The following is a 26,288-nucleotide window of genomic DNA, read 5'->3' on the forward strand; positions in this document are numbered from 1 at the left end:
GGCGGGGCGGGGTCTGAAGATGACAGAGCGCCTGGCGGCCGGGGCGGCGCTGGCAAAGTTTCAGTCTGGAGCGCGCGGCGGCGGGGCCCGCGGAGGAGGCGCAGTGAGGAGGAGCGAGGGGCGCGGGGTCCGGAGCCAAGCGCGGAGAGCGAGCACCCGCCGGCCGAGGATGGAGCCCCCGGCAGCGGCCCCCCAGAGCCAGCCGCCCACCCACGAGCCCATCAGCTTCGGCATAGACCAGATCCTGAACAGCCCCGAGCAGGAGGGCGGCCCGCAGCCCGCCCCGCGGGGCCCCGACGGCTACCTGGGCGGGCCCCGGGCCAGCGCGCCCTACCACCCGCTCTCCGCCGCCTTCCCCGGCCTGGGCGCCGCCTTCGAGGACTCGGGCTCCTACGGAGTGAACCTGAGCCTGGCTCCCGCCGGGGTGATCCGGGTGCCGGCCCACAGGCCCCTCCCCGGTGCCGTGCCACCGCCCCTGGCCAGCGCCATGCCCTCCATGCCCGGCCTGGGCAGCCTCAACTTCCCCTGGATGGAGAGCAGCCGGCGCTTCGTCAAGGAGCGCTTCACAGGTGAGAGTGGGAGCTTCTTGGCGCTATTACCTGGCATGTGGCCATCCCCCTTCTCCTCACTTTATTGCGCTATGTGACATCCTGACTCTATCTCTGTTTAGGCCCCTGGGTACTTATATTAGAGTCTGGCACTAACCCCTCCATCAGGTTTCTGATCGCCACATCTAACTGTAGCCCCGCTCGTCTTTACAGGTTCAACATCGTTAACTTCCCTTCTTCTAGGAGCTATGCCACTGCCTCTTGGCCTTCCAAACCTCCAGTTGCGGATAATCTTTGTCAGGGTGAGCCCACCCCCACCCGTCAGGTGTCAGTTGATAGCAGGGGTGCCCACATTGAGGCCTTGCAGGATATGCGAATCTCCCCAGATGACGCTAATCAGAGATATAGAACTGATTTAGCGCCAAGTGCCACCGAACAGTCAAATAAACTGTGCATGAAAACAGAAAGGCGTGAGCTGACAGGAGAAGTGTGACGTTCCTTATCCGAAATACACACTTTTTAGGGTGCCTGTGCCTTCCTTTGTTTGCGATGTATGTTTTTTTTTGTTTAGCTAAAACACATGCATTCCAAGATATTTCTGTGAAATGGTGTCTGATCTGAGGCTGCACGCATGCAGAAATGCAAACTGGAGCGTGTTCAGTGCTCACACACAAACCGGTGTTTTAGCACCTGTCTGATGAACGTACTGCGTGCACCAGGCGCACCGCCTGACATACATGGCCCTAGAACCACGCAGGATCGAAACATTATATCATGTTCTCGGTGGCTCTGCGTGGGTAAGGAGTTGAGACTAGTTCGTCTCCTTCTAGGAGCTATGCCTGCCTCGTTGTGACCTCATGCGCTTGGCGTCTGTGTGTACAGATACACGCATCCTTTCAAGTGCATCCAGAGCAGTGAAAACAAGCACAGCCCTCGTCCAGCTGGCAGGCGACCCCAGGCTGCGGGCAGGGGCGGGGGAGGACCAGCCAGGTGCAAAGATGGAACCCAACAACCCAAAACGAAAGCTGACTTATGGCCCCTCGGAGGATCGAGGCAGCCTCTGTGCCAGCGGCCCTCTCCGGCTGTGACACCCCCTGGGACGGTACCCCAGGCAGCCCTGCCAGTCGGAGCCCGCATGAAGTAACGCATCTAGAGGGAAGGCATTGCCGACCAACTGTCGTGTATGCACTCAGATGTATGAAACCTATAGAGGAGACGGCATCCCACGGAGCCGTGCCACCCAACTCTGGGGCGTAAGAACCACTCGATCTGCATAGAGAACGCAACAAATGATAAATCATGGTACAGAATTAGGGCAGAGGGATTTTCCTCCTCGGTCACCTTGTCGCAGCCAGCAAATACTATTTAAGAAGTATACCCGTATTTCCAGAAAAGGATCGTGGGCGCCTTCTGGGGGTGTCACGCAGTAGGAGTGACTCCACACAGCACGATGCTCCGAGGCCTGCGTGACAGCGGTGCCCCGTTAAGTAGGCTCTGCGGAGAGGGCACGTCCAGAGTCACGGGCTGTGCCGGGGCAAAGCGGCGGCCTCACTCTGGTACTTCCACTGCGCACCGGGAATGGAGAGGCCGTGGTCTCCCTCTGGCCTCCAGGGCCTCTCTCCAACGAGAGGCCCTGCGGCGCACACTCCTTCCTACCTCCCGTGTCTCCAGGAGCACAACCCTTCGGACCATCGAAGCGCCTCACTGTTGGTGCAGCAGAGAGGAAGGACCCCAGTGGAGGGCCCTTCACCCCCACAGCCTCTGCGCGCCATCATCAGCGCTTTACTACCCTCTTTATTTTCAGTTCATTCAGAGGACTTAAGAACATGCGCACTGAGAGATCCGAACGAAGTAAGAACCCGCCAAGTATATTTATCTGTATACACCCTACCAAACAGGCGAAGCTACGAAATTCTCTTTCAGACCATTGCTCCCTGTGTGGGTCCAGATACCTATGTCCTGTGCAGACCTGTCGAGCGTGTCGCCTCTCCTCTTGTGCGCAACAGTTAACCGCACCAAGAGGTTGCATTTCGTGGCACTGTGCGAGAACTTTTACATCACATAGTATACAAGACCATTGTATGACATAGCACAATGGTGTAACGTATTATCATGACATAAAATTACACAGTGATGCAGCATAACGCAACTTTATGGCACGCGCAGCACTGCACATCATAAACACGCAGACACTAGGGGTGACAGGAACGCAAGGACACAGGGCTGGGGTGCAGAAAGACTCACAGATTCACACAGGATATTGACTCACCCAGGGCGAGTCTGTGGCAAACTGGCAGGGACACATGAACAGAGTCAGGAGGGCAGCGAGCCGGGGGCCCGAGAGACCGAGGCACACTGATACACGCTGGGCTGTGGCGAGGAAACAACCATGGGACCGAAACACAATATTCACACGCTGAACTCGGTCTGCTTTAGTGAAAGGTTCTAAGGCACACTCAACAACCGCAAGGAAATCTAACCGCAGAGGGAGGCTTTCACACACGGACACACTCAATTTCACGTGTATCCGGGAGAAATTCACGAGAGAGATCCGCCTTCGGGACAGACGTGCGTACTTGAGTGATGTGCGACCATCTCATGCGCATTATAACTTAAACACAATGCACGCGGTTCATCTGGAAGATAATAAAACATGATGCACTTGCTGTAAAGTTGTGACGGGAGGGAACGCCTACAATCCTCGGGTAACGGCATCAGAAGGACACTGACACACACCGTAACTGACACAAGAAACACTGAAAACAGTTTAGATGTACAGTGACACACACAGTAACGGACACAAGAAACACTGAAAAACACACGCAAACAGGCCAGAGAGACACACGCTGTACTGACATACAAGAAACAATGAAAACAAACACAAACAGGCCAGGGGTACACTGGCACACACAATAACTGACACCAGAAACACTGAAAACACACACACAGGCCAGAAGGACACTGGCATACACCGTAACTGACACAAAAAACACTGAAAACACGCACAAACATGCCAGAGGGACAGTGAAACACATCGTAAGTGACAATTCAACTAAACACTGAAGACCACATATACGCGCCGTAACTGACACAAGAAACACTGAAAACACACACACAGGCCAGAGGGACGCCGGCATTTATTATATTTCATAATACACTACAAAACTAACATGACTTGGCTTTCGGGATTTTGTGTTCGTTTAGACCTTTCTGTCCGATGTTTATCCGAGTGTATTTTTGACGTCTTATTTTTGCTTATCCGTATTTAAACTGTGCTTAAATGAATCTGCAACAAGTATTCCAGACCGCGTTATCTAATAAATGCACATTCGCACTCGGAGGCCTATTGGATTGTAGTGTAAAATCAGCTAAATAATACAGCATAGTAATCATTATCATTGTAGTGCAAACACGTGGACATCGGACGCTCTGACCATTGAAGTCCCACCTTCTTTATTTTTAGGTTCCGAAGCTTTTAGTCTGAACATTTTTGGAATTGAAAGCCACTGAAAAGAAAACATATCTTTCATTTCTCCCCGTTTTTTAAAATAAAAAATAAACGCAAACCAGGAAACGCTCGTTTTCTGTCTGTGTTTACGTACAAACATTAGTATGAACGGGAAAGCGTGAACCGAAAGCCTAATATAACACCGCCCGTTTGAATCCAGCATCCTCTCGCACCGCCACGACCCATCCTGTCCCCGCCCTAAGCATCGGCGTGACGCAACATGGTGGACCCCCTGCAGAATGTGAGGAGGGGGTCCCGAGTCGCCCATATTTGACTGCAATATCATGGGCCTTGAGAAGAATAGGGCCCCTTGAAGGGATGGGCCCCTGCGCTACAGGGGCTGCGGGAGCCCTTGCCTCGCACCTGTCTCTAAAGACAGCGAGGTCCACTTGTACCCGGGGTGACAAAGACAAGTGCTAGTGCTACCAAACACCGAAAGTGTCTTTTGGCGAAAAGGCAGATTTCACGAAGTTTCAATAGCGCTTTAAAGACACGAATACATGCCAGCGCTTTAATGACACGAGTGCATGCTCTCCTTGCCTGTGTGAATCTTATGTACGTGTAGCTTTGTTATGTTGCGGTGTGCTAGCTGCGTCTTCCGAAAATATATATCTATGTGTTTTGTTATGTTGCATTGCGGTTTGATAGGTATGCTTGTTTTATGGTGTGTTGCCTGTCCTGTTCTTCACCGAGTCCGAGCTGCGTTTTGCTTTTTACCGATGTATATTTTTGTGACGTTCTAAGTGTTGTTATATTACGCTGTAGTGTGCTAGTTATGTTCTATTTCGTCATTTTATGTGCGTTTTGCTTCTGGTATTCAGTGGTGCACTAGCTATATTTTGTTGTTTAATGTTATGCATATCCTGTTTTATTCTGCTGCTGTGTGCTAAGGTTAAATGTGTGCTGTGATGTCGTGCTGAGTTTTTATGGCTCACTTTCTTCGATTTTCTTATGCTAGTTGTGTTTTGGTTTCTTTATGTTAAGTGTGCTGCGCTACGTTTTGTTATGCATGACTTGTCACGTGATGTTATGCTAATTTTCCTTCGCAGTGCTGCGTGTTTCATGTGTTGAACCATGTGTTGTTATGTGATAGTATACAATGCCACAGTGCTTTGGTTTGCAATGTTATACGTTTTGTTTTGTGATGTTATACTTTGTGCTATGCTATGCTTTGTTATCTTTTGCATTGGTATGTTAGCTTTGTTGACATGCTTTATTTTTTGTTGTGGTGTTTTGCTATGTGTTTATATGTTATGGCCCAGTATCTACTGTCTTTAGCGCACTTTGTCTCTGGCGCTCACTTCTCACCATGACATATATTGTTTCTGAGTCCTGACGTGCCCTGTTTGTGCCCACAGCCGCGGCCCTCACCCCCTTCACCGTCACCCGGAGGATCGGGCACCCCTACCAGAACCGCACCCCGCCCAAGCGCAAGAAGCCGCGCACCTCCTTCTCCCGCGTGCAGATCTGCGAGCTGGAGAAGCGCTTCCACCGGCAGAAGTACCTGGCCTCGGCCGAGAGGGCGGCGCTCGCCAAGTCCCTCAAGATGACGGACGCGCAGGTCAAGACCTGGTTCCAGAACCGCAGGACCAAGTGGAGGTGAGGGCCGCCAGGCCGGGGGGAGGGGAGGGGAAAGATGCTGGCGCTCCCGAGGCAGAGAAATGTGGACATGAAGAGAAGGGAAGGCCATGAGAGGGGTCATGAGTGAGTGTGTGTGGGGAGAGGGGGGGGGGGGGTGTTCTCTCTGTTGTAATGTATTTATTTTTATTTTATGCGATTTTTTATAGCGCGAACATTACCAGAAAGTGTCAGAGCGCTTTACAGAATGTACACGTTGTAAAGTCACGCAAGGAAGAGATACAAACGGATAAACCCTAAAGTCACATAGGAATGGTAGTAAGTAATCAGTGGAAACCTACGAGCACCGTCCATGAGACATAGGGTTCCAGAGTAGCCTTGAAACAAGTGGCACTCTATATGAGCGGCGAGTACACCGGAAGTGAACATGTGGGCACACCGGAAGCACAGACATTACCCACGAAGTGTGCATGGGGAGCACAGGGGATACACATGATGTGCACGAGAGGCACAAGGCGCAGGCGGGGAGGCTGGGATCGCACAGAGGCCAGTGCACGGGTGAAGCTTGGCACCGCCTGTACATGGAAGGAGTAAAACGAGAGTATATAAGGGGTTCAAACTGTACACGGGAAACTCTAGATGCCTATTGTAACGGGGCACAGGTTGTGGCCTAGGCGAGGAGGTCTGTGGGCGGCAGTGCCAGGCGTGTGGAGCAAGAGCCACAGAAGCAGACCGAGCCACCAATGCGGGCTGAGGAATGGCCGAGGCCTAGGACCAGAAGAGTGAGAGGGCGTGGGGCGTCGCTTCTCTGATATTTACGTTGATTTTCTATTGTATTCGTTGGCTGCATTCAGCAGGTTTCTTAACTACGTTAATACATCTCCGGAACGCCGTCACTGTTCTGTAATTTCGGACTGCAAACGTGTTTGTGAAGCACAGTGAGACAGCGCAGTCAAGCACAGAGAGATGGAGGTTACTAGGTGGACAGCAGGGCTGCCTGAGATTCGTAGAGGCCTTCAAGAAGGAGAGGGGACCCTCGCAGACCATGCCCCAGACACCAGGACCACCGCGCTCGTCCTGCTGTCTTCCCGGATGCGTGTCCGTGGACACTGATATACTCAAAGTGCAACTCGCTGACCGTGACGTCACGTAGCCAGTGTGTTATGGGCCCCACAGTATGGAAATGCATATGGCTGCTGCTTAAATAATAAAATACAGCAATGATCAGATTTCACTGGGCCCTGGTGCCCCTGCACCCGCTGCACCCCACGCCCCTGCTCAGCGAACCGTGGCACCTGAGCATTTCGGAAGACGTTTCGCAGACAGAGCGCAGCGAAACCCTTGCCTCCGAGGCGCTGCTGGTGTTACCGCCCGTGCTTCCACTGCACGCATATAAGTCGGGTACCCCAGGTCCCCGGCCATGTGATTTTAAAACAGAGCAAAGGGGGGCGCAGGTAGGCCCCCATAACATAAAGCCGTTCGCGTCGGTGCTGCCTGGGTGCGGGCGGCCGCGTAGGAAGCTGTCACCGGTTGTGTTTGTGGCGGGAAATCTCCCCTCGCTGGTATTGAACCACATGAGGTAAATTCAATCCCCACACTTTATATAGAAGAGAACAACCGCCATTCCTGCAGGTGAGCGTGGGGCAGTATCTGCAAGCGGGTCCCCCGGAGCCGAAAATATAAGTTCCCACCACCCTCGCCTACATAAAGGAAGGGAGGTAGGAACGCGGTGTGTGGCCAGGGGGCCGCGGCTCGTGCCAGGGAGTCTTAGTCAATATCCCATCGATTCCTAATATGTGATATTGTTGAAAATTTCAAATAATAGCACAGGTAATATCAATGCAAACACAGCAGTGGCGGTAATAATACTAGTATAGTCGCTAACTGTATCTATTATTGCCTATCCAAATAACTGCCAGCGCAGGTTACATGGTAACACACCAGAAAGCCTGTTTGATACCCGGTTGGGGTATGAAACACTTTCTTGCTATGTGGGTTTTGTTTTTATGTTACTTAGATCACATGTTTTAGTGCAGATGTCAGTCACTGCCCAAGACGCATACTGGTCTGTAGAAGTGAAGGGTTTTGCAGCTACCCCCTGCAGTGTCTTGCTAACAATGAACCCCCGCCTGCAGTCACAGGGTTCAGGTGTTTTTGGCTTAGAACGGAAATGCTGAATATACAAAAGGTAGCCATTTAGATGGACAATACATTTAGAGTTTTTATTATTGGACAGCATTGTCATGTATGTGAATACATTTACTTGGATAACAATATCAAACCGACAAAATATCAGAATGCGTACTTTTTTGCGGAGAGCCGTAATTGGTTCGAATGACTTACTACCAGTAAATGCTGTGAAAACACTCAAAGGTCGGACTTCATTCCGATTAAGGATGGGATTTGAACCCTCTGCTGAGGGTGAAATAGTAGTTGTCAGGCAGTATAGCATACATTACATTAACAATGCACCTTGTTTACATACGAAACTTAAGGATAAGGCTCAGCTGTTTCCAGTATCAACAAAACTCTGAGAATGGTCTATTGGGCTAAAACTTTGCTCATTTCATGTTTTCGATATTACATTATCAATTATTTATCATGATAGAAACATGACTTTGTTGGTTAGCTGTAGTATATAGTAGAAATCACAGGGCCACTCACTATTTGTGCTAGTGAGAAAGATTTTAGTGTAGGTACTTTTTGTGTTTGTAAATCACTATTTTAAAGCTATATTTTGTCTACGTCTTTTGATAGCTGCTCTCTTCCAGCTGTTAATTGTTGGTTTACATTTCACTGCTAGTCTTCTACTTAAATATGAGATTCATTAAAATGTAGAATGTTCTGTGATTATTTAAATCATTCTAGGTCAAAGAACAAATATACTAATCAACTGAGAGGGAAATCAGACTGAGGTACTCATGTTCTAGGTTTCCCATTAGTGTGAATCAATAATTTATCAAAACTTGTAAATCCCATAAATTCTTTAAAGTAGTCACAAGTGCCACGTTATTCCTTTGAATAATGGGGGTCCCGTGGTTTCAAAGCCCATAATTTCAAGAATGGTGTCCTGTCCAAGTATTATTTTCAGTAATTCAGAGAGGAATGTTGTCGTTTACGTGAAGTACAGATTTTCAAACAATCCCCGATTTCGAAAATGAGTATAATAGAAAACATAGTACAAACATGCAGTACGTGTGTCTTTTCAGTAAGTACAACTAGTGCAGCAACAACATCTCTAGTACACGCATTTTAAAATAGAACTACAACCAGGAAATAATTTAAATATGCAGAAACATGTAAGAGGTGTTGACATGTTTTGGCCAAGAGTCCCTTTCCGTCAACCTTCTCCAGGAGGTGGCGTTATTAAAGCAATTCTTTCAATCACTGATGATATAATATAGTAGTTCAAGTTATTTAGTGCTTGTCTACTCAAGAGGGCATTTACATTTCTCCTGCCTATTCCAGGTGTTTTCATCCCTCGTTTTGCAGACAGGTAATCAAGTATAAGTGAGGCTGGAGGGTAGGGGAGACAGCGCTTCAGTTATCATGAGCCACGGCTTTCAATTGTCCTCTAACATCTAGTTAGCCGGGTACTATTTATGAAAATATTTGCCATGATTTGTGTTCTCTGATATATATTTAGAAAACAGCATTGGAGGTAAACTAGTCATTTTTTTCAAGAGAGATGCAGGTGGCTCTTTTCCTTTTTAAATGCCCAGCTAGTGTTTACTTTCTATGTTTGTTGTGTTTCTTGCAATGAATCTTAAATGTACTTCCTGCACTATGAATAATAGATTGGTGAGTTGTGAGGGCTGCGACGAGCGCCCGTGGAGGCTGCTGTGTGTTCTCAGCCGTGCTGCGCGGCTGTGCAGGCCTGTGTGTGTGCGGGTCTGTCTTGTGCTGGTGATTATGCAGGTCTGACCCGGTTCTCGCTTGCTTTGCAGGAGGCAGACGGCGGAGGAGCGCGAGGCCGAGAGGCAGCAGGCCAGCAGGCTCATGCTGCAACTGCAGCACGACGCCTTCCAGAAGTCCCTGAACGACTCCATCCAGCCCGACCCCCTGTGCCTGCACAACTCGTCCCTCTTCGCGCTGCAGAACCTGCAGCCCTGGGAGGAGGAGGCCCCCAAGATGCCGCCCGTCACGTCGCTGGTGTGAGGCACGGGAGGGTCCTCGACGCCCCGGAGCTCAGCCGGACTCGGCACCTCTAGGAGGAGGGGGCGCTTGGCTGGGGCGCCCGAAGCCCAGAGTGCGGGACATTCCCAGGCGCCTCTGCGGAGCTCAGGACTTCCGCCCACCGGGAGGGCAGCATGGGTGCAAGCACAGCTTCCGGAGCGGACGCGGCCCTTCCAGTGGGGGCTGGATGGCCCGCTCAGACCACCCAGGGGAGCGGCATGAGGGGCTGTGCTGCCTGGCACCCCTCTCCAAAAGAGCCAGACCGGAAGCGAGAAGCCACCCTCGTGCTGCCAGACTCCACGGGGGGCAGGGACTGCCCTGTACAGAGCCCTAGCAGGCTGAGGGGTTGTATATGTGCCCCTACCTGGGGCAGGTGGAACTGATTAGGTGCCTCTAGATGGGGCAGGTGGAGCTGGGCAGTTGCATAGGTGTCCCTAACTGGGGCAGGTGGAGCTGCGAGACTGCATGTGTGTGCCCCTGACGGGGGCAGGAGGAGGAAAGATGCCTCGTGGTTCCCCTGGAGGGCACAAGTGGAGGGGAGAGGCCAGATGTTTGCACCTGGAGGGGAGATGGCTGCATCTTTACACCACCACCCCGGTCAGCGGGGATACCCAGCGCGAGACGTGGCTCTTCCGGTCTGCGGTGTGAACTGCACGCACACACTGCCCAACCCCACATCCTGCACCGAGGACACCATTTATTGTGAGGGGAGGAGCTCTTGAACCCTTAATGCACACCCCCTTGAAAAGAGTTTGCGGCTGCACTGGATTTCAAAGCAGGGTATTAGCCCCTAAATAGACTTTAAAAAAAAAATCATGGACAAAACATATTTTACTATGAATCACTTACCAGCCAGCGTACGCCCGGCTGTCATGCAAAGCTCGTCCAAGTCATGTCTATGAGAGGGGGGGGATTAACATTCAGAGTGCTTTGGGACTACAGTGCATTCTTTGTTAATTTCGCATTCTGAATGGTAAATAGAAGTAAAACGAGTTTTGTAAAATAAATACATACAAATTATTTAATTTATTTCTGCATTGGAGCTCTAACACTGTTAATATAAATTTATAAATATATATATATTGTTGTTTATTATTTATGTCAGGTTGAAAATACAGATTTTTCGTTGACCCTTGAACAAATATTTATTGCTGTTGCTCTTCAACATTTCAGCACAATCAAACTTTTTAAGAGCGGTAGTAATGTTGCGACCGGTGGTATATGCCAAACCATTTTAAACGTTTTAGTTGACTGCCTGACTACTGATGTTGTGTATCGGAATTTAGCCCTCTAACTGACCGGAAATTCGAGAAAAAATTGAAAGTATTAGTTCTTATTTTTTTATTATAATTTTTAACTCGATATCGCGTATTTACAGAAACAACAAACCATTTTAAAAACATTGTATTTGAAAAGCGCCTTATGTTTCTTAATGAAGCAGACCTGGGGTTGACACGACCTATGGATACAATTTGTACTTGCTGAAATGTGTAAATAAACATTTTCTTTAAAATATTGACGCATCCAGCGCTTTGTATTCACTCTGGAAAAGTCGCAGCGCCTGCGCTGTTCACATAGCATTCTGGCGACGAGACTTTGAATCTTGGCTCCGGCGATTTTACAAAGTGAGTGTGATTCTGTACAACTGCGTTTATCTTTCTGCGCCTCAGACTGCAAGGAAGGGCTCTGTAATGTTGCTACGTGTAGCGTAAATATGCACACATTGTATACTGGTATTCCAATTACACGCCTCTATCGCATCCTGCTCTGTAATGCGGGCTCAACTGGACACCACACACGTGACAGCCCCTCGCGCTCGGTAACCTATGGATACAATAAATTATGCTCTGATTATGTACTGCCTCTCCTTGGTACGAAAAGATTTAAACACCTAAAATACATTGATGACTTAAAACAATTAAAATCAGGAAATGTTTACGTTCTTTGAAGAACCGCTAGAGTTAAAGTATCGTAGAAAGCGGACCCCCTGAGTTTCGTATTTTGAAGGGGGGTTGTTTGTTCAGAGGAAGCCGCACTCGCTTTATCGCCGTAATCCACCCGGAATCACCCCAGGACGGGCAGAGCCTCGAGCCGCCCGGACCCCACTCCACCCCCCCCCCCCCCCTTGTAGCGCATCTGGCGGCGCGCGCTAGTTTCTGCCAGATGCTTCACATGACCTGCTCCACACGTTCAGTGTACAGATGTATTATTTAGCATCACACCTCGTCACATTAAGTTCGTTAACATACAACTGCCAGTGCTAGCAATGCATACATACATGTATATACTTGTATTTACAGCTGCGGGCATACTTAGAGGCACGTGGTAAATGAAGGATAGTTTATCTGCTGTTCTTCACGCTTTCGAAATGACCGTTTCACTTTCAGAACCAAGCATCATATCGCATTTCCAAATATCAGATCCATTTTATCTGCCAACGAGATGAGTTTCATTTTTATAAGGAATTGAGACTCTGCACTTGACAACCTCTAGAGCTCATGGGATTTCTTCTGCTTTAAGGAACTGCACTGTAGGAAGGGCACGTGGCAACAAATATACCCTTTTCAACCTTGATATAAACGAGGTACTTTCGATTGAATCGGGGGAAGTCTCGAGATTGAAAGAATGAATGAAAATTGTAATTTTATTCCTCCGAAGACGTGCTTTATATAGACGAAAGAAGACCCGAAAGATAATGAAACAAAGACAAAAAAGGAACGAAAATGAAAAAACAGAAAACCAGGAAGAAAGTAAACGACATGATGAGGGAGAAAGGGAGGCAGTATATATGAAAAAGAAAGCAAAAAAGGGAAACGAAGCAAAAAAGTAAACGCAGAAAGAGATTGGAAAGCAGAAGGGATAAAAAATAACTAACAATGAACGACAATGATAGTAGTAAAAGAAGTAGGAATTGAAAAGAAACGTGAAAGAAAAAAAGGAAGACAAGGAAAGGAAATAATGAAGTAAAATATGGAAGAAAGGCTTAATGAAGGAAGGTAAAGAAAATTAATCGAGACAAGTAAAGGATCATAAAAAACAGCAACAAACAAATAAAGCAAGGCAAAGTCAAAAAAGCAAAGAACGAATTTAAACACCGAAAGTTTCCTGACAACAAGGTGGCATTAATCATTTTTGCGCTTGACTCTGGCGTTGTGATATTTTCTGCAACGTTTTGTTCAGAGGTAATAACGTGTAACTGGTTTAAGACAGTTCGACCCAGGTGTTTGCCACCCATTAAAATGATAACACATTTGGAGAACGAGTCCATCCCGTCCCACCCTCAATACCACAAAACTAGAAATTAATAAATAAATGCCTGTTTTTATTTTTTACCACCAAACTATTATGATGCTTACCAACGATTTATTAAGGTGAGTGCAACTACTATGGTTAGAAGTTGTCGCAGATCACTTCTCAGAGACATCGAAATGAGGGGAAAAGACTAACTAATTTGCATAACTTCGCCAGTTTTCTTATGTAAAGCGCTCTGATACCTCTGGGTCTTGCCAGCGCTATATAAAACTCAATATAAATAAATAAATCAATAAATATACAGAGAGCAAAACTTTTGTTCAAATCAGCAACTGCTCAATGCTCACAACGTGTGTCTTTGTTTAAATGCAAACTATGCGTAAAAAAATGGGGAAACAACTTTTGAATGGAGCTTCGTTGTACTACATACAGGTTTGTACATTTAAAAATAGCATTGTAAACGATTTTTAAGCAACTGGCGAAATGATTTTAAACGCGCTGTTATACCTTATCAGCCTCTGCCTTTTCCTCTGACGTTTTTCCCATGTCGGTAAAAGCAGAAACAAATATACCCTTTCGCTGAAGCAAACTTAGCCTGTCGACAGTAACTGGAATCCAAAATGTAAAAGTTAGCAGATTTCTGAAAAATACAAGTCAGTGACTAGCGAGATAGTTCAGCGGGAATGTGCCCCTACTATCCTAATCTGTGTACTCCTTGTCGGAAATCCGGACATGCGCAGTCAGCTCTCTTCATACTGATGGCATGACATGAGTGACAGTAAATCGGGTACCAGCATGATCTGCCATCGCCCCGCTTTCATAGCTCTGGTAGAAGTTAGCGATATGAAAAAAAACTGAGTGGGTGTATTTTCAATAATTTGGGGTAGGGCACCCCCCCCCCCCCCCCCCCCCCCCACAAGCCATCTAGCTGCGTCAGCTGCGGCCCGTGGAGGGAGTTCCGGTGAGGCAGACAGGCGGGTCGGGGGATGGGCAGGGTTGGAAGGGGGGGGGGGGGGGGTAATAAAGACCAGAATATGGATGATTGCAGGTAAGTAAACTATTACATTAATAAAACGAATTTCGTAGCGCGCCCTGAATCGCATTTTGCGACACAGGGCACGAAACAAAATTCGTTTTATTAAATTTAATTGTTTACTTACCTGCAATCATCCATATTCCGGTGTTTATCACCCTGCTCTCGCCCGCCCCGCCTGCCTGCCCCAAAAAACTCCCTCCACGGGCTGCGGCTGGCTGCGCTGCCCTACCTCAAAAGAAAAGGGTAGGAATTGGTGGTATGTACAAGATACCGCACATTCCTGTCCTTTCTGCCAGTGCTGCTCACAAACTGCAGCCTAAGGCCAAGGTAGGCATCTTTGCACCACGGTGCAAGTGTGTCTGGGAGGCTGTTATGATTGAAACAATCAAAGGAGACGTTTTCCTAGTTCTATGTGCGCTGCAGAATGCAGCACACGTGGAAAGAGGAAAAAACGAGGAGAAATGTAAACATTTCCCCTCCTTATGCCTGCTTTGGGAAGGCGTTCGTTTTGGCACTGCCCCAGATTTACGCTATATTGTGAATCTGGGCAGTGTCAAAAACCTGAGGAAGGGGCTTATTTACAAGATAAAGAAGCAGGTGGCGCTGCAGGCCATTTTGCTGTTCCGAATTGCGTCATTAGGTAAGTGCAGGGATGCATTGTATTTACAACAAAACAACGCTCCCCAGTGCTATTCTTTGCGGTAGCACAATGGGCTGCAAATCACCAATGCAGGCACCCTTTGCACCATGGTGCAAGGGTGCCTGCGTTGCAGGGATGATTGTTTTTGTGCAGGAAGGGGCACCTTCCTGCACAAAAACAATAATTGATGGTGTTTTCCTCCTATGTGTGCTGTTAAATGCAACACACATAGAAAGAGGAAAAAACAAAGCGAAATAAAGGTATTTTTCCTTGTTATGACACTTTCCGACACATTCCCAGGTTTATGAAACCTTGTAAGTCTTGGAATGTGTCAGAATTCATGTGTGTTGCATGAGAACACCTACAGCAACAGCCATGGAACGCCCCTTTCACGCAGAGTAATGCATGAAGGGGGCCATATTTACAAGGCCATGAAAAGCCACGCAGGGTGGCTTTGCGTGGCCTTGTAAATTTGGGGCATCACACTGCACCACCAGAGAGTCAGAAAAAGTGATGCTGCAGTGGTGAAAGGGGCTTTTAAATATGCCCCCATGAGTGCTGCATGGGAACTGCAACACCCATGGAATGCCCCTTCCACGTAGAGCAAGGAATTGCCTTACTTCATATTTACAAAGCCATAAAAAGCCACACAGGTTGGCTTTGTTTGACCTTGTAAACATGTGCCTCCGGAGCGTCTCAAAAGTGACACTACAGTGGCATAAAAGCGCCACAGGGGCTTTGTAAATATGCTTCTTGTTAGATTTTGGGGTCACTAGTTAGCACAGGTAGGTACTTGTGACAAATAGGGACCCTCTACTCTAGTCAGGGCAAGGGGATTACACATCTAAAATAACCCCTGCTCACCCTCTAGGTTGCGTGGCGCGAGCAGTCAAGGCTGATTTCAGAGGTGTTGTAAGTTAAGCCGTTGTGACCACATAGAGTAACCCAGTGACAACACTACAAATGGACACCACAAATGTTTCATATAAAAAATAAGTAGACTTTATATAGAGTTACCACAAGACCATAAACAACAAAAATACACACTATGACGACTTTATGATGGTAGATTAAGCTTATTTCAGTTCAGTTCTTAGATGCGACACTCTGCGTCAATGTACCTTAAGCTGCGTTGCGCTTCCACGACAAGCAATGTCGCAGCGATGGGAAATGCGGCAAAGTTCAGATACAAAGAAATAAAGACGTGAAGATCTTCCAGATGCGGCACGCTTCTCGGGGATGCGAGAAGTTCTCGGTTCGATACATGGACTACAGCGGCGACATCTATGATGCGACAGCAGCAGCTCCAGCGGCAACACTCTTCTCCCACGATGCGTGAAGCTTCCGCTCGATGCGGCAACTAGACCTGCGACATCCAAGATGGGACGGCAGCGGTGCCCTTCTCGGAAATGCGAGGTGCTCTTGGTAGATGCGGTGCAATGCGACAGTTCCAGAGGCGAGACCCTCCTTCTCCGGAGTTGCGACGGCAGGCACAGTGACAGCGACACGCTCCAACCTCGTTGCAAGATTCTTCTCCTGATGCGGTGCAGTGCGGCAGCTCCAGTGGTGACACCCTCCTTCTTCAGAGTTGCGACGGTTGCAGCAGCGACGGCGACACGCTTCCTCTTCTTTGCAGCACGCTTCTCTCCGATGCGGTGCAGTGTGACCGTTCCAGCGGCGACACCCTCCTTTCTACGGAGTTGCGACGGCAGGCACAGCGACGGCGACACGCTTCTCGTTGAGTCGCGCTTCCAGCTCCTTGCGACTCGCAGTTCCTCAGAAGGCCCAAAACAGCAGCAGGCACTTCCAAAAGAACTCTGGGGAGCTGCGGGTGAAGTCTGTTGTCCCTACGACTTCAGCAGGAGGCAAGCTCTTTTCCAAGCCCTTAGAGATCCTTCACAAGTTGAAAGCAAAGTACACAAAGTTCCTTTTCCTTCCTTTGGCAGTAAGGCAACCACTGCAGGCTATCCCCCAAGCAGCACTTCAGCTTGGGAATAGTCTCTCCTCAGTTTCTTCAGAATCCTCTCCTCAGTAAAAGTTTCTTCTTGTAGTCCAAAAGTGAATTTCATGGGAGCAGGGTACCAATATTTATACCCCAAAATCCTTTGTTCTCTGAGGGGAGAGGGGCCTTTGCCTAGTCCAAACCAGTTCCTGAGCACTTTGTTTACCAGACTTCTCCTTTCCTTTCACAGTGCAGGGCAGGAACATCAGACGCCCCACAGGAGGTGGAGCCAGCATTGTGGAAGGCAAGTACCGTCCTGGAGCACTTTGTTGACAGGACTCCCTCTCTTCTTTCAGTGTGCAGGGCAGAGACATCAGCCGCTCCCCAGGGGGTGGAGCCAGCATTGTGGAAGGCAGGCACAGCCCTATCCAGAGTTCAGGTGCACTCCTCCCCCCATCTAGATGCAGATCTGTCTATTCACCACTGAGTGACTCAGCCTGTCTCCTGGATCTCCCCAGCCCTGTCACTCACAGAAACCAGACATAGGAATACACAACCTAGCAGAGGCAGGTTTGAATGGTTAGACAAGCAAATACCTACTTTCTAAAAGTGGTATTTGCAAACACAGAATATTAACCCGTTCAGTGCTTCGAACGTCCAACGGTCGTCGCATGCACTACCTCGCTAGTGCTGCGCACGACCGTTGGACGTCCGAATCCCGTTAGCGCAATCGAACGTCCGCACTGGGGCGGAATGTTTGCGCGCGCTTAACGGGTTAAAAACAACTTTACTAAAATATGTATTTCATTATTCTGAGTTCAGGCATACTAAACTCAAATTTCTACCATGTTCTCTGAGCCTGTTAGGATTATAAAATGTAACAATTCGAACAGCCCATTCTGGCCTATGGAGAACAGGTAGCCTTGCAATAGTGAAAAACGAAAATGGCTGTAATTCACTATTAGGACATGCCACACACATCAGGGATTGTCCTACCTTATACTTACAGTGCACCCTGCCCTTGGGCCTACCATAGGGGTGACTGATATGAAGAAAAGGGAAGGTTTAGGGACTGGCAAGTGGGAGCACTTGCCCAGTCAGCATGACAGTACCAGACTGCATGCAGGCTCTGCAATGGCAGACCTTAGACACATTTTACAAGGCTGCTTCTGTGGGTGGCACAACCAGTGCTGCAGGCCCACCAGCAGCATTTGGATTACATGCCCTGGCACTCTCAGTGCACTAGACTAGGGTCTGACAAGTAAACCAAATAGCCAAACATGGAACCACTGATTAGTACATCAATTTACAATAGGGAGCACTTGCACTGTGGCACTGGACAGCAGTGGCACAGTGCCCAAAGCATCTAACACCAGCAAAAACACATGAGGCAACAAGAAAAATGGAAGGGAGATCCACGCCAATGGTGCCAGGTCTAACATGTGTCCCCTCCAGCTTAAAAGTGGGGAGAACTACCCTAACTCCTGGGAGTTCTCTTCACTAAGGCGGAAAAATCTGGACAGACCATCAGCGTTGGCTTGCTCTGTACCAGGGCGATGTTCCACTGTAAAGTCCATACCCTGTAGGGAGATGGACCACCTCAACAGCTTTGGATTCTCACCCCTCATCTGCATCAACCATCTGAGGGGTCTGTGGTCTGTCTGAACCCAGAAGTGAGTCTCAAACAGGTATGGTCTCAGCTTCTTCAGAGCCTAGACCACAGCAAATGCCTCACGCTCAATAGCACTCCACCTCTGTTCCAGTGGAAGTAACCATCTACTGATAAAGGCTATAGGTTGATCTAGGTCCTCCTCATTCATCTGTGACAAAACAGCCCCCACACCATGCTCTGAAGCTTCTGTCTGGACAATGAACTCTCTTGAGAAGTTGGGTGCCAGGAGCACCGGCGCCATGCACATGGCAGCTTTCAGGGCCTCAAAGGCTTTCTGACAGGTGTCAGTGCAAATCACTTTCTTGGGCTGCTTCCTGCAAGTCAGCTCTGTCAAGGGTGCAACAATGTTGCCATATCCCTTGACAAACCTCCTGTAATACCCTGTGAGACCTTAAAAGGCTCTCACCTCTGTCTGGGTTTTGGGTGGCTCCCAAGCCAGGATGGTTTCAATCTTGGGTTGTAGGGGCGCCAGCTGGGCGCTCCCAACTTGGTGTCCCAAGTACACCACAGAACCCTGCCCGATCTGGCACTTACTCACCTTGATGGTGAGGCCTGTTCTCCGCAGTGCCAACAACACTTCCCAGAGGTGGCGCAGATGTTCCTCCCAACTGACACTGAACACTGCGATGTCATCCAGGTAGGCAGCACTGAATTCCTCCAGTCCAACCAACACCTGGTTGACCAACCTCTGAAAGGTGGCAGGGGCATTCTTCACCCCAAAAGGTATAACACAGAACTGGAAATGCCCATCTGGTGTGGAGAATGCTGACCTCTCCATTGCCCCATCAGTCAAGGCAATCTGCCAGTACCCAGACGTTAAATCAAACGTGCTGAGGTACCGTGCAGCCCCTAGCCGATCAATGAGCTCATCAGCTCTGGAGATGGGGTGCGCATCAGTCTTCGTGACTGAATTGAACCCTCTGAGGTCCACACAGAACCAGAGTTCGGGTGTGGCACCCTGCACGGCAGCCTTCGGGACCAAGACCACTGAGCTGGCCCAAGGACTGCTAGATGACTCAATCACCCCAAGTGCAATTATCTTTGAGACCTCCTCTTTAATGCAAGTCCTTACCCTGTCAGTTACCCTGTAAGACGTGTGCTTCACAGGTAAGCTGTCGCCTGTGTCCACATCATGGATGCACCAATCTGTGACACCAGGAACCAGGGAAAACCGATCAGAAAACTGTCCATGCAACTGGCGGCAGTCATTCTGTTGCTCAGAGGTCAGGTTGGACGAGAGGTTAACACTATCCACTGACCCATCTTGTTCTGAGGCTGACAGGAGGTCAGGAAGAGGCTCAGTCTCCTCCTCCATCCCAGCATCTGTTGCCAAGAGCATGCCCACTTCAGACCTCTCTAAGTGGGGCTTAAGGCGGTTGACATGTAGGACCCTCAAGGGGTTCCTAGGAGACTGCAAGTCCACCAAATAGGTAACTGGACTCTTACGCTCCACAACCTCAAAAGGTCCGGTCCACTTATCTTGGAGCGCACAGGGCTCCACTGGGGCTATGACCCACACCCCCTGTCCAGGTTGAAGCTCTACCAGAGTGGCATTCTGGTCATACCAGTGCTTCATCTCCTCCTGGCTGGCCTCCAGATTTGCCTGAGCGAGTTCACTGAAGCACCTGGTCTGGTTCCTGAAGGCCAGCATGTAGCTATATACATCCTGGGGAGGTTTGCTGGGAGATTGCTCCTAGCCTTCTTTAACCAGACTCCGAAGTTCTCTGACTGGGTTTCCATAGAGAAGCTCAAAGGGACTGAACCCTAGAGATTTCTGTGGCACCTCACGGTATGCAAACAACAGGCATGGTAAGAGGACGTCCCGCTTACGCCTCATGGGTTCCTCAAGACCCATTATCATGCCCTTCAGGGTCTGGTTGAACCTTTAAACCAGCCCATTTCCTTGGGGGTGGTAAGGAGTGGTAAACTTGTAAGTTACACCACACTCCTGCCACAGGGACTTCATATACTTGGAAATGAAGTTGAAACCCCGGTCAGACACTACCGCGTGAGGGAATACCACTCGTGAGAAAATTCCCATCAGTGCTCGTCCCACCACAGGGGCCATCACTGTCCTTAGAGGTATGGCTTCCGGGTACCGGGTGGCAGGGTCCATCAAGACCATGATGAGCCTGTTGCCCATGGCCGTCATGGGGTCCAGTGGCCCCATAATGTCAAACCCCATCCGCTCAAAGGGGGTACTGATCACAGGGAATGGCTGGAGAGGAGCCTTGTGCTTCCTCCCACTCTTTCCACTTGCCTGGCTAGTCTGACAAGTCCTGCAATGAGTATCAGAACTCTTGCACATTTGGGGCCAATGAAAGTGGGTGACAAGCCTTGCAAAGGTCTTGTCCTGCCCCAAATGTCCTGCAAATGGCACATCATGAGCCAGCCCCAGTAGGAAGGCTCTGAACTTCTGGGGTACCACCAGCACACGGGCTGACCCAGGTTCAGCAACCCTAGGCTCACTATACAGGAGATCATTCTCCCAGTAGATCCAATGTGATCCTGACTGATCACCTGCTGCCTGGCTTACAGCCTGTTGCCGCAAGCCCATAAGAGAAGGGCATTCTTTCTGCTCCTTGCAAAAGTCTTCCCTGGAGGGACCTCCTTCTTGCTGCCAATGGGTCAGCTCGGGCAGGTCTTCCAGTTCAGCTATCTGCTCCCCGGTAGGTTCCAGGGCATCCCCCTCAGGGTCTACCTCCTCCTGGGCTGTGGGAACTTCAGGGGCCGGTTTCCCGTGCCCCTCACCACTTCTCTCTTCGGCAGGTTCCTGGGCCTCCCTCTCAGGCTCCAGGTCCTGTTGAGAACCCCTACTGGCTGACATTGACCGGGTGGTCACACACACCCAGTCAGGCAGGCCAACCATCTTCAAGTGAGTTGTTTTCTCCACCTTTTCCTTAGGGGAGCTCTCCAAATCATTTCCCAACAAACAGTCAACAGGCATGGCGGGCCTCACAACTACCTGAAGAGTACCAGAGACACGCCCCACTCAAAGGGAACCTGAGCCATTGGACAATGACTCTCTGTGTTGTCGGCGTTAACAACTCGGCAAAATGCATGAGGGACAATCTGCTCTTGAGACACCAGGTGACACCTGACAGCTGTCACACTGGCTCCTGTATCTCTAAGAGCCCCCACCTTTTGGCCATTGATGGTCACTCGCTGCCCATATTTCTTAGTGTTCCTGGGCAGCTGAGCCTCTGGGACCATCTCACTGTCTCCTAAAGAGACTAGGGTAATCTGTGCGGGACCCCACCCACCTTGGACACCAATCTCCTCCCCAAGGCTACACTAGCCATCTGCCGGGGCGGAGCACCAGTGGGTGCTTGTTTACCAAACAGGCAGCACCTGGTATCATTCGCCTTATGACCCAGGTCACCACACTTGTAACATTTCAGGGACCCCTGGGGAACAGGACTTCCTGTCGGGGCCCCTTGCTTTCTCTCAGGGGGAGGCTAGGAACCTTTCATGGGGTTCCCTTGGAGACTACCTTGGGGCCCTTTGCGGAACTCCTTCTGTTTAACCTTGTCCCCCCCACCCTTCTGCTGGGGACCCTGCCCACCTTTGGCTGAGTCTCCCATGTGACCCTTGTGGACCCTGGTACTGACCCAGCGGTCCGCCTCCTCAGCAAGCTTCCTAGGGTTAGTCAGCTTGCTATGTATCAGATGCTGGTGCAGCTCTGGAAAACAATTAGCAGACAAGTGCTCCCATGCAATCAAATCAAAGAGACCTTGAAAATCATTAACCTTGCTGCCTTTTACCAACCATCCAATGCTCTGCAAAAGAAAGTAACATATTCAACCCAAGTATTGTTTTCTAACTTTGTGCATTTCCTGAACCTCTGCCTATAGAGCTCTTGTGTCAAACCATATCTAGACATCAATGCATCTTTCATGTGGCTGTATGAATTGTGGACATCAGAAGGCAAGTCTAACAATGTATCCCACGCCTTACTAAGGAACCTTCCCCACAACCCAGCTCCCCAATCTCTCTCAGGGACCCGGTGGGAAGACATGGCTACCTCATAGGTTCTGAACCACTGACCAATATCATAATTTTTGTAAAACTCCTTCACCACATCCTTGGGAATATACACTGTACTTTCTGTATGTACTGACGGTACGCTGCCACCTGAGGGAGTCATTTCTAAACTTTTAGCTTTTAACTCCAACTCCCTCAAAACTTTTTCATGCTAAAACTGTATTTTCTTTTCCTCAAGATCTAACCTTCTATTTTCTATTTCTAGCTGCCTATTCACCTTGAACTTGGTTATCTCCATTTCTTGCCTTCTTGATCTCTCTCTGTCTTCCAGCTCTTCTTGGGACAGACTTTTGTTAGAACCAATGCTACCTGCAAGGGAAGGTACCTTCCTTCCCCATGAGCCCAATGGCTCTTCCTGCTGCACAATTGCATCATCATCCTCCTTAATCACAGGAGTTTTCCTTGCTTCTACCCAGGCCCTCCGCGCCTTGTAGAATTCTGCCTTCACTTTAAATACAGAAGTGGAAACATTGAATTTCTTGCAAAAATACTTAATCTGCTTTACTGTGTAGTATTCCAGCCTATCTTCTTCCCATTCACAATTAAGGGAGGCTACAGATTCTGCTCTCTCTACTACAACTGACCCAGGCAACTGTCAAAAATAGGCAATCCAAAAATTCAAAAAGGAATCTACCAAAAAGTATGCGGTATCGTTATGGTCTGCACTCACTAAGTAGTGTTCACCAGTCACTGTACATGAGTCACAAATGCAAATTCAGAATTCCACCGCTACCACAAAATGTAGATTTGGGGGTCTCTAGTTGGCACAGGTAGGTACTTGTGACAAATAGGGACCCTCTCCTCTAGTCAGGGAAAGGGGATTACACACCTAAAATAACCCCTGCTCACCCTCGTGGCGTGGCGCCAGCAGTCAAGGCTTATTTCAGAGGCGTTGTAAGTTAAGCCGTTGTGACCACACACAGTAACCCAGTGACAATACTACAGATGGACACCACACAGGTTTTATATAAAAAATAAGTAGACTTTATATAGAGTTACCACAAGACCATAAACATCAAAAATACACACTATGACGACTTTATGATGGTAGAGTAAGCCTAGTTTAGTTCAGTTCTTAGATGCGACACTCTGCGTCAATGTACCTTAAGTTGCGTTGCGCTTCCACGACAAGCAATGTCGCAGCGATGGGAAATGCGGCAAAGTTCAGATACAAAGAAATAAAGACGCGAAGATCTTCCAGATGCGGCACGCTTCTCGGGGGTGCGAGAAGTTCTCGGTTCGATGCGTGGATTACAGCGGCGACATCTACGATGCGACGGCAGCAGCTCCAGCGGCGACGCTCTTCTCCCACGATGCGTGAAGCTTCTGCTCGATGCGACAACTACAGCTACGACATCCACGATGCTACGGGCAGCAGCTCCAATGGCGGCGCGCTTCTCGGGGATGCAAGGTGCTCTTGGTCGATGCGGTGCAATGCAACAGTTCCAGCGGCGTCACCCTCCTTCTCCAGAGTTGCGATTGCAGGCACGGCGATGGCAACATGCTCAGACCTTGTTGCGAGATTCTTCTCCTGATGTGGTGCAGTGCGACAGCTCCAGCGGCGATGCCCTCCTTCTTCGGAGTTGCGATGGCAGCGACGGCAACACGCTTCCTCTTCGTTGCGGCACGCTTCTCTCCAATGCGGTGCAGTGCGACAGTTCCAGCGGTGACACCCTCCTTTCTCCGGATTTGCGATGGCAGGCACAGCGAGGGCGACATGCTTCTTCTCGTTGAGTCGCGTTTCAAGCTCCTTGCAACACACAGTTCATCAGAAGGCCCAAAACAGCAGCACAACAGTCCACATCTCTTCTTTATGTGTGATTTAGTCCTACACAACATCATCTTTTGTTACAGTGACATTGTTTGGTTGTGTTAAAATGTAAATAAGAAGGGACTTCAACGCAAGTGGATTTATAAGAACAATTTATTTATGTCTTGTTCACTTGTACACTGCTGATTATTCTTCACTGTTTTTTAACAAAATGTACCCCATGATATAACTTTGATACATAAACTTTTTTCAGAAAACTATTTTCCCGTGTAGCATTTTCTATAGTGAGTCGTTTTCACTTTGTCAAAGCAATGAATGTGAAATCAATGGTTAAACAGGTTTTTCAATTTATTTGAGTTGATCACAAAAATCATTGACAGTTAAGATTGATCAGTTACAGTGAGTCGTTTTCACTTTGTCAAAGCAATGAATGTGAAATCAATGGTTAAACAGGGTTTTCAATTTCTTTGAGTTGATCACAAAAATCATTGACAGTTAAGCTTGATCAGTTTCCTGTTTTCAAATCATCCTTTAATTTAATATACACAAAAAAAAAACCCCTTGCAAGCAATTTGCATTTACTACAAAACAGCAGCAGGCACTTCCAAAAGAACTCTGGGGAGTGGGGAGTGACGTCTGTTGTCCCTGAGACTTCAGCAGGAGGCCAGCTCTTTTCCAAGCCCTTGGAGATCCTTCAGTTGAAAGCAAAGTACACAAAGTTCCTTTCTCCTTCCTTTGGCAGTAAGGCAACTACTGCAGGCTAATCCCCCAAGCAGCACTTCAGCTTGGGAATAGTCTCTCCACAGTTTCTTCAGAATCCTCTCCTCAGTAAAAGTTTCTTCTTGTAGTCCAAAAGTGAATTTCATGGGAGCAGGGTACCAATATTTATACCCCAAAATCCTTTGTTCTCTGAGGGGAGAGGGGCCTTTGCCTAGTCCAAACCAGTTCCTGAGCACTTTGTTTACCAGACTTCTCCTTTCCTTTCACAGTGCAGGGCAGGAACATCAGACGCCCCACAGGAGGTGGAGCCAGCATTGTGGAAGGCAAGTACCGTCCTGGAGCACTTTGTTGACAGGACACCTCCTCTTCTTTCAGTGTGCAGGGCAGAGATATCAGCCGCTACCCAGGGGGTGGAGCCAGCATTATGGAAGGCAGGCACAGCCTTATTCAGAGTTCAAGTGCACTCCTCCCTCCCATCTAGATGCAGATCTCTCTATTCACCACTGGGTGACTCAGCCTGTCTCCTGGAATTCCCCAGCCCTGTCACTCACAGAAACCAGACATAGGAATACACAACCTAGCAGAGGCAGGTTTGAATGGTTAGACAAGCAAATACATACTTTCTAAAAGTGGTATTTGCAAATACAGAATATTAAAATCAACTTTACTAAAAGATATATTTAATTATTCTGAGTTCAGGCATACTAAACTCGAATTTCTACCATGTTCTCTGAGCCTGTTAGGATTATAAAATGCAACAATTCTAACAACCCATTCTGGCTTATGGAGAACAGGTAGCCTTGCAATAGTGAAAAACGGAAATGGCTGTAATTCACTATTAGGACATGCCACACACATCAGGGCTTGTCCTACCTTATACTTACAGTGCACCCTGCCAATGGGGCTCCCATAGGGGTGCCTGATATTAAGAAAAGGGAAGGTTTAGGGACTGGCAAGTGGGTGCACTTGCCCAGTCAGCATGACAGTACCAGATTGCACGCAGGCTCTGCAATGGCAGACCTTAAACACATTTTACAAGGCTGCTTCTGTGGGTGGCACAACCAGTGCTGCAGGCCCACCAGCAGTATTTGGATTACACGCCCTGGCACACTCAGTGCACTAGACTAGGGTCTGACAAGTAGACCAAATAGGTAAACATGGAACCACTGATTAGTACATAAATTTACAATAGGCAGCACTTGCACTGTGGCACTGGACAGCAGTGGCACAGTGCACAAAGTATCTAACACGAGCAAAAACACATGAGGCAACAGCAAAAATGGAAGGGAGACCCACGCCAATGGTGCCAGGTCTAAAACCCCTCAGTGGTTATTGATGGTGTTAGAGGAGCAGTGTATATACATCTATTTTAAGCCCAACATAGTTGTGTGCTGGAGGAGG

The 26,288-nt window shown here is 48.7% G+C and overlaps 1 protein-coding gene across 1 annotated transcript; it reads left to right on the plus strand.

Moving 5' to 3' along the window:
• Positions 1-71: 71 nt before the first annotated feature.
• On the plus strand, positions 72-10,473 carry TLX3 (T cell leukemia homeobox 3). The gene is made up of 3 exons (XM_086928838.1): positions 72-569; positions 5,415-5,655; positions 9,582-10,473. The coding sequence occupies exons 1-3, from the start codon at positions 170-172 to the stop codon at positions 9,790-9,792; spliced, it is 852 nt and encodes a 283-aa protein (XP_086784964.1). The 5' UTR covers positions 72-169; the 3' UTR covers positions 9,793-10,473.
• Positions 10,474-26,288: the final 15,815 nt, after the last annotated feature.

Source organism: Lissotriton vulgaris, chromosome 7 (assembly GCF_964263255.1).
Source record: "Lissotriton vulgaris chromosome 7, aLisVul1.2, whole genome shotgun sequence".
Taxonomy (NCBI): domain Eukaryota; kingdom Metazoa; phylum Chordata; class Amphibia; order Caudata; family Salamandridae; genus Lissotriton; species Lissotriton vulgaris.

Excerpts from the sequence above, each read along its gene's own strand:
- TLX3 (XM_086928838.1), top strand. The coding sequence starts at position 170 with ATGGAGCCCCCGGCAGCGGCCCCCCAGAGCCAGCCGCCCACCCACGAG. Across the intron at positions 570-5,414 it reads CGTCAAGGAGCGCTTCACAG|CCGCGGCCCTCACCCCCTTC; the intron begins GTGAGAGTGGGA and ends TTGTGCCCACAG. Across the intron at positions 5,656-9,581 it reads AACCGCAGGACCAAGTGGAG|GAGGCAGACGGCGGAGGAGC; the intron begins GTGAGGGCCGCC and ends CTTGCTTTGCAG.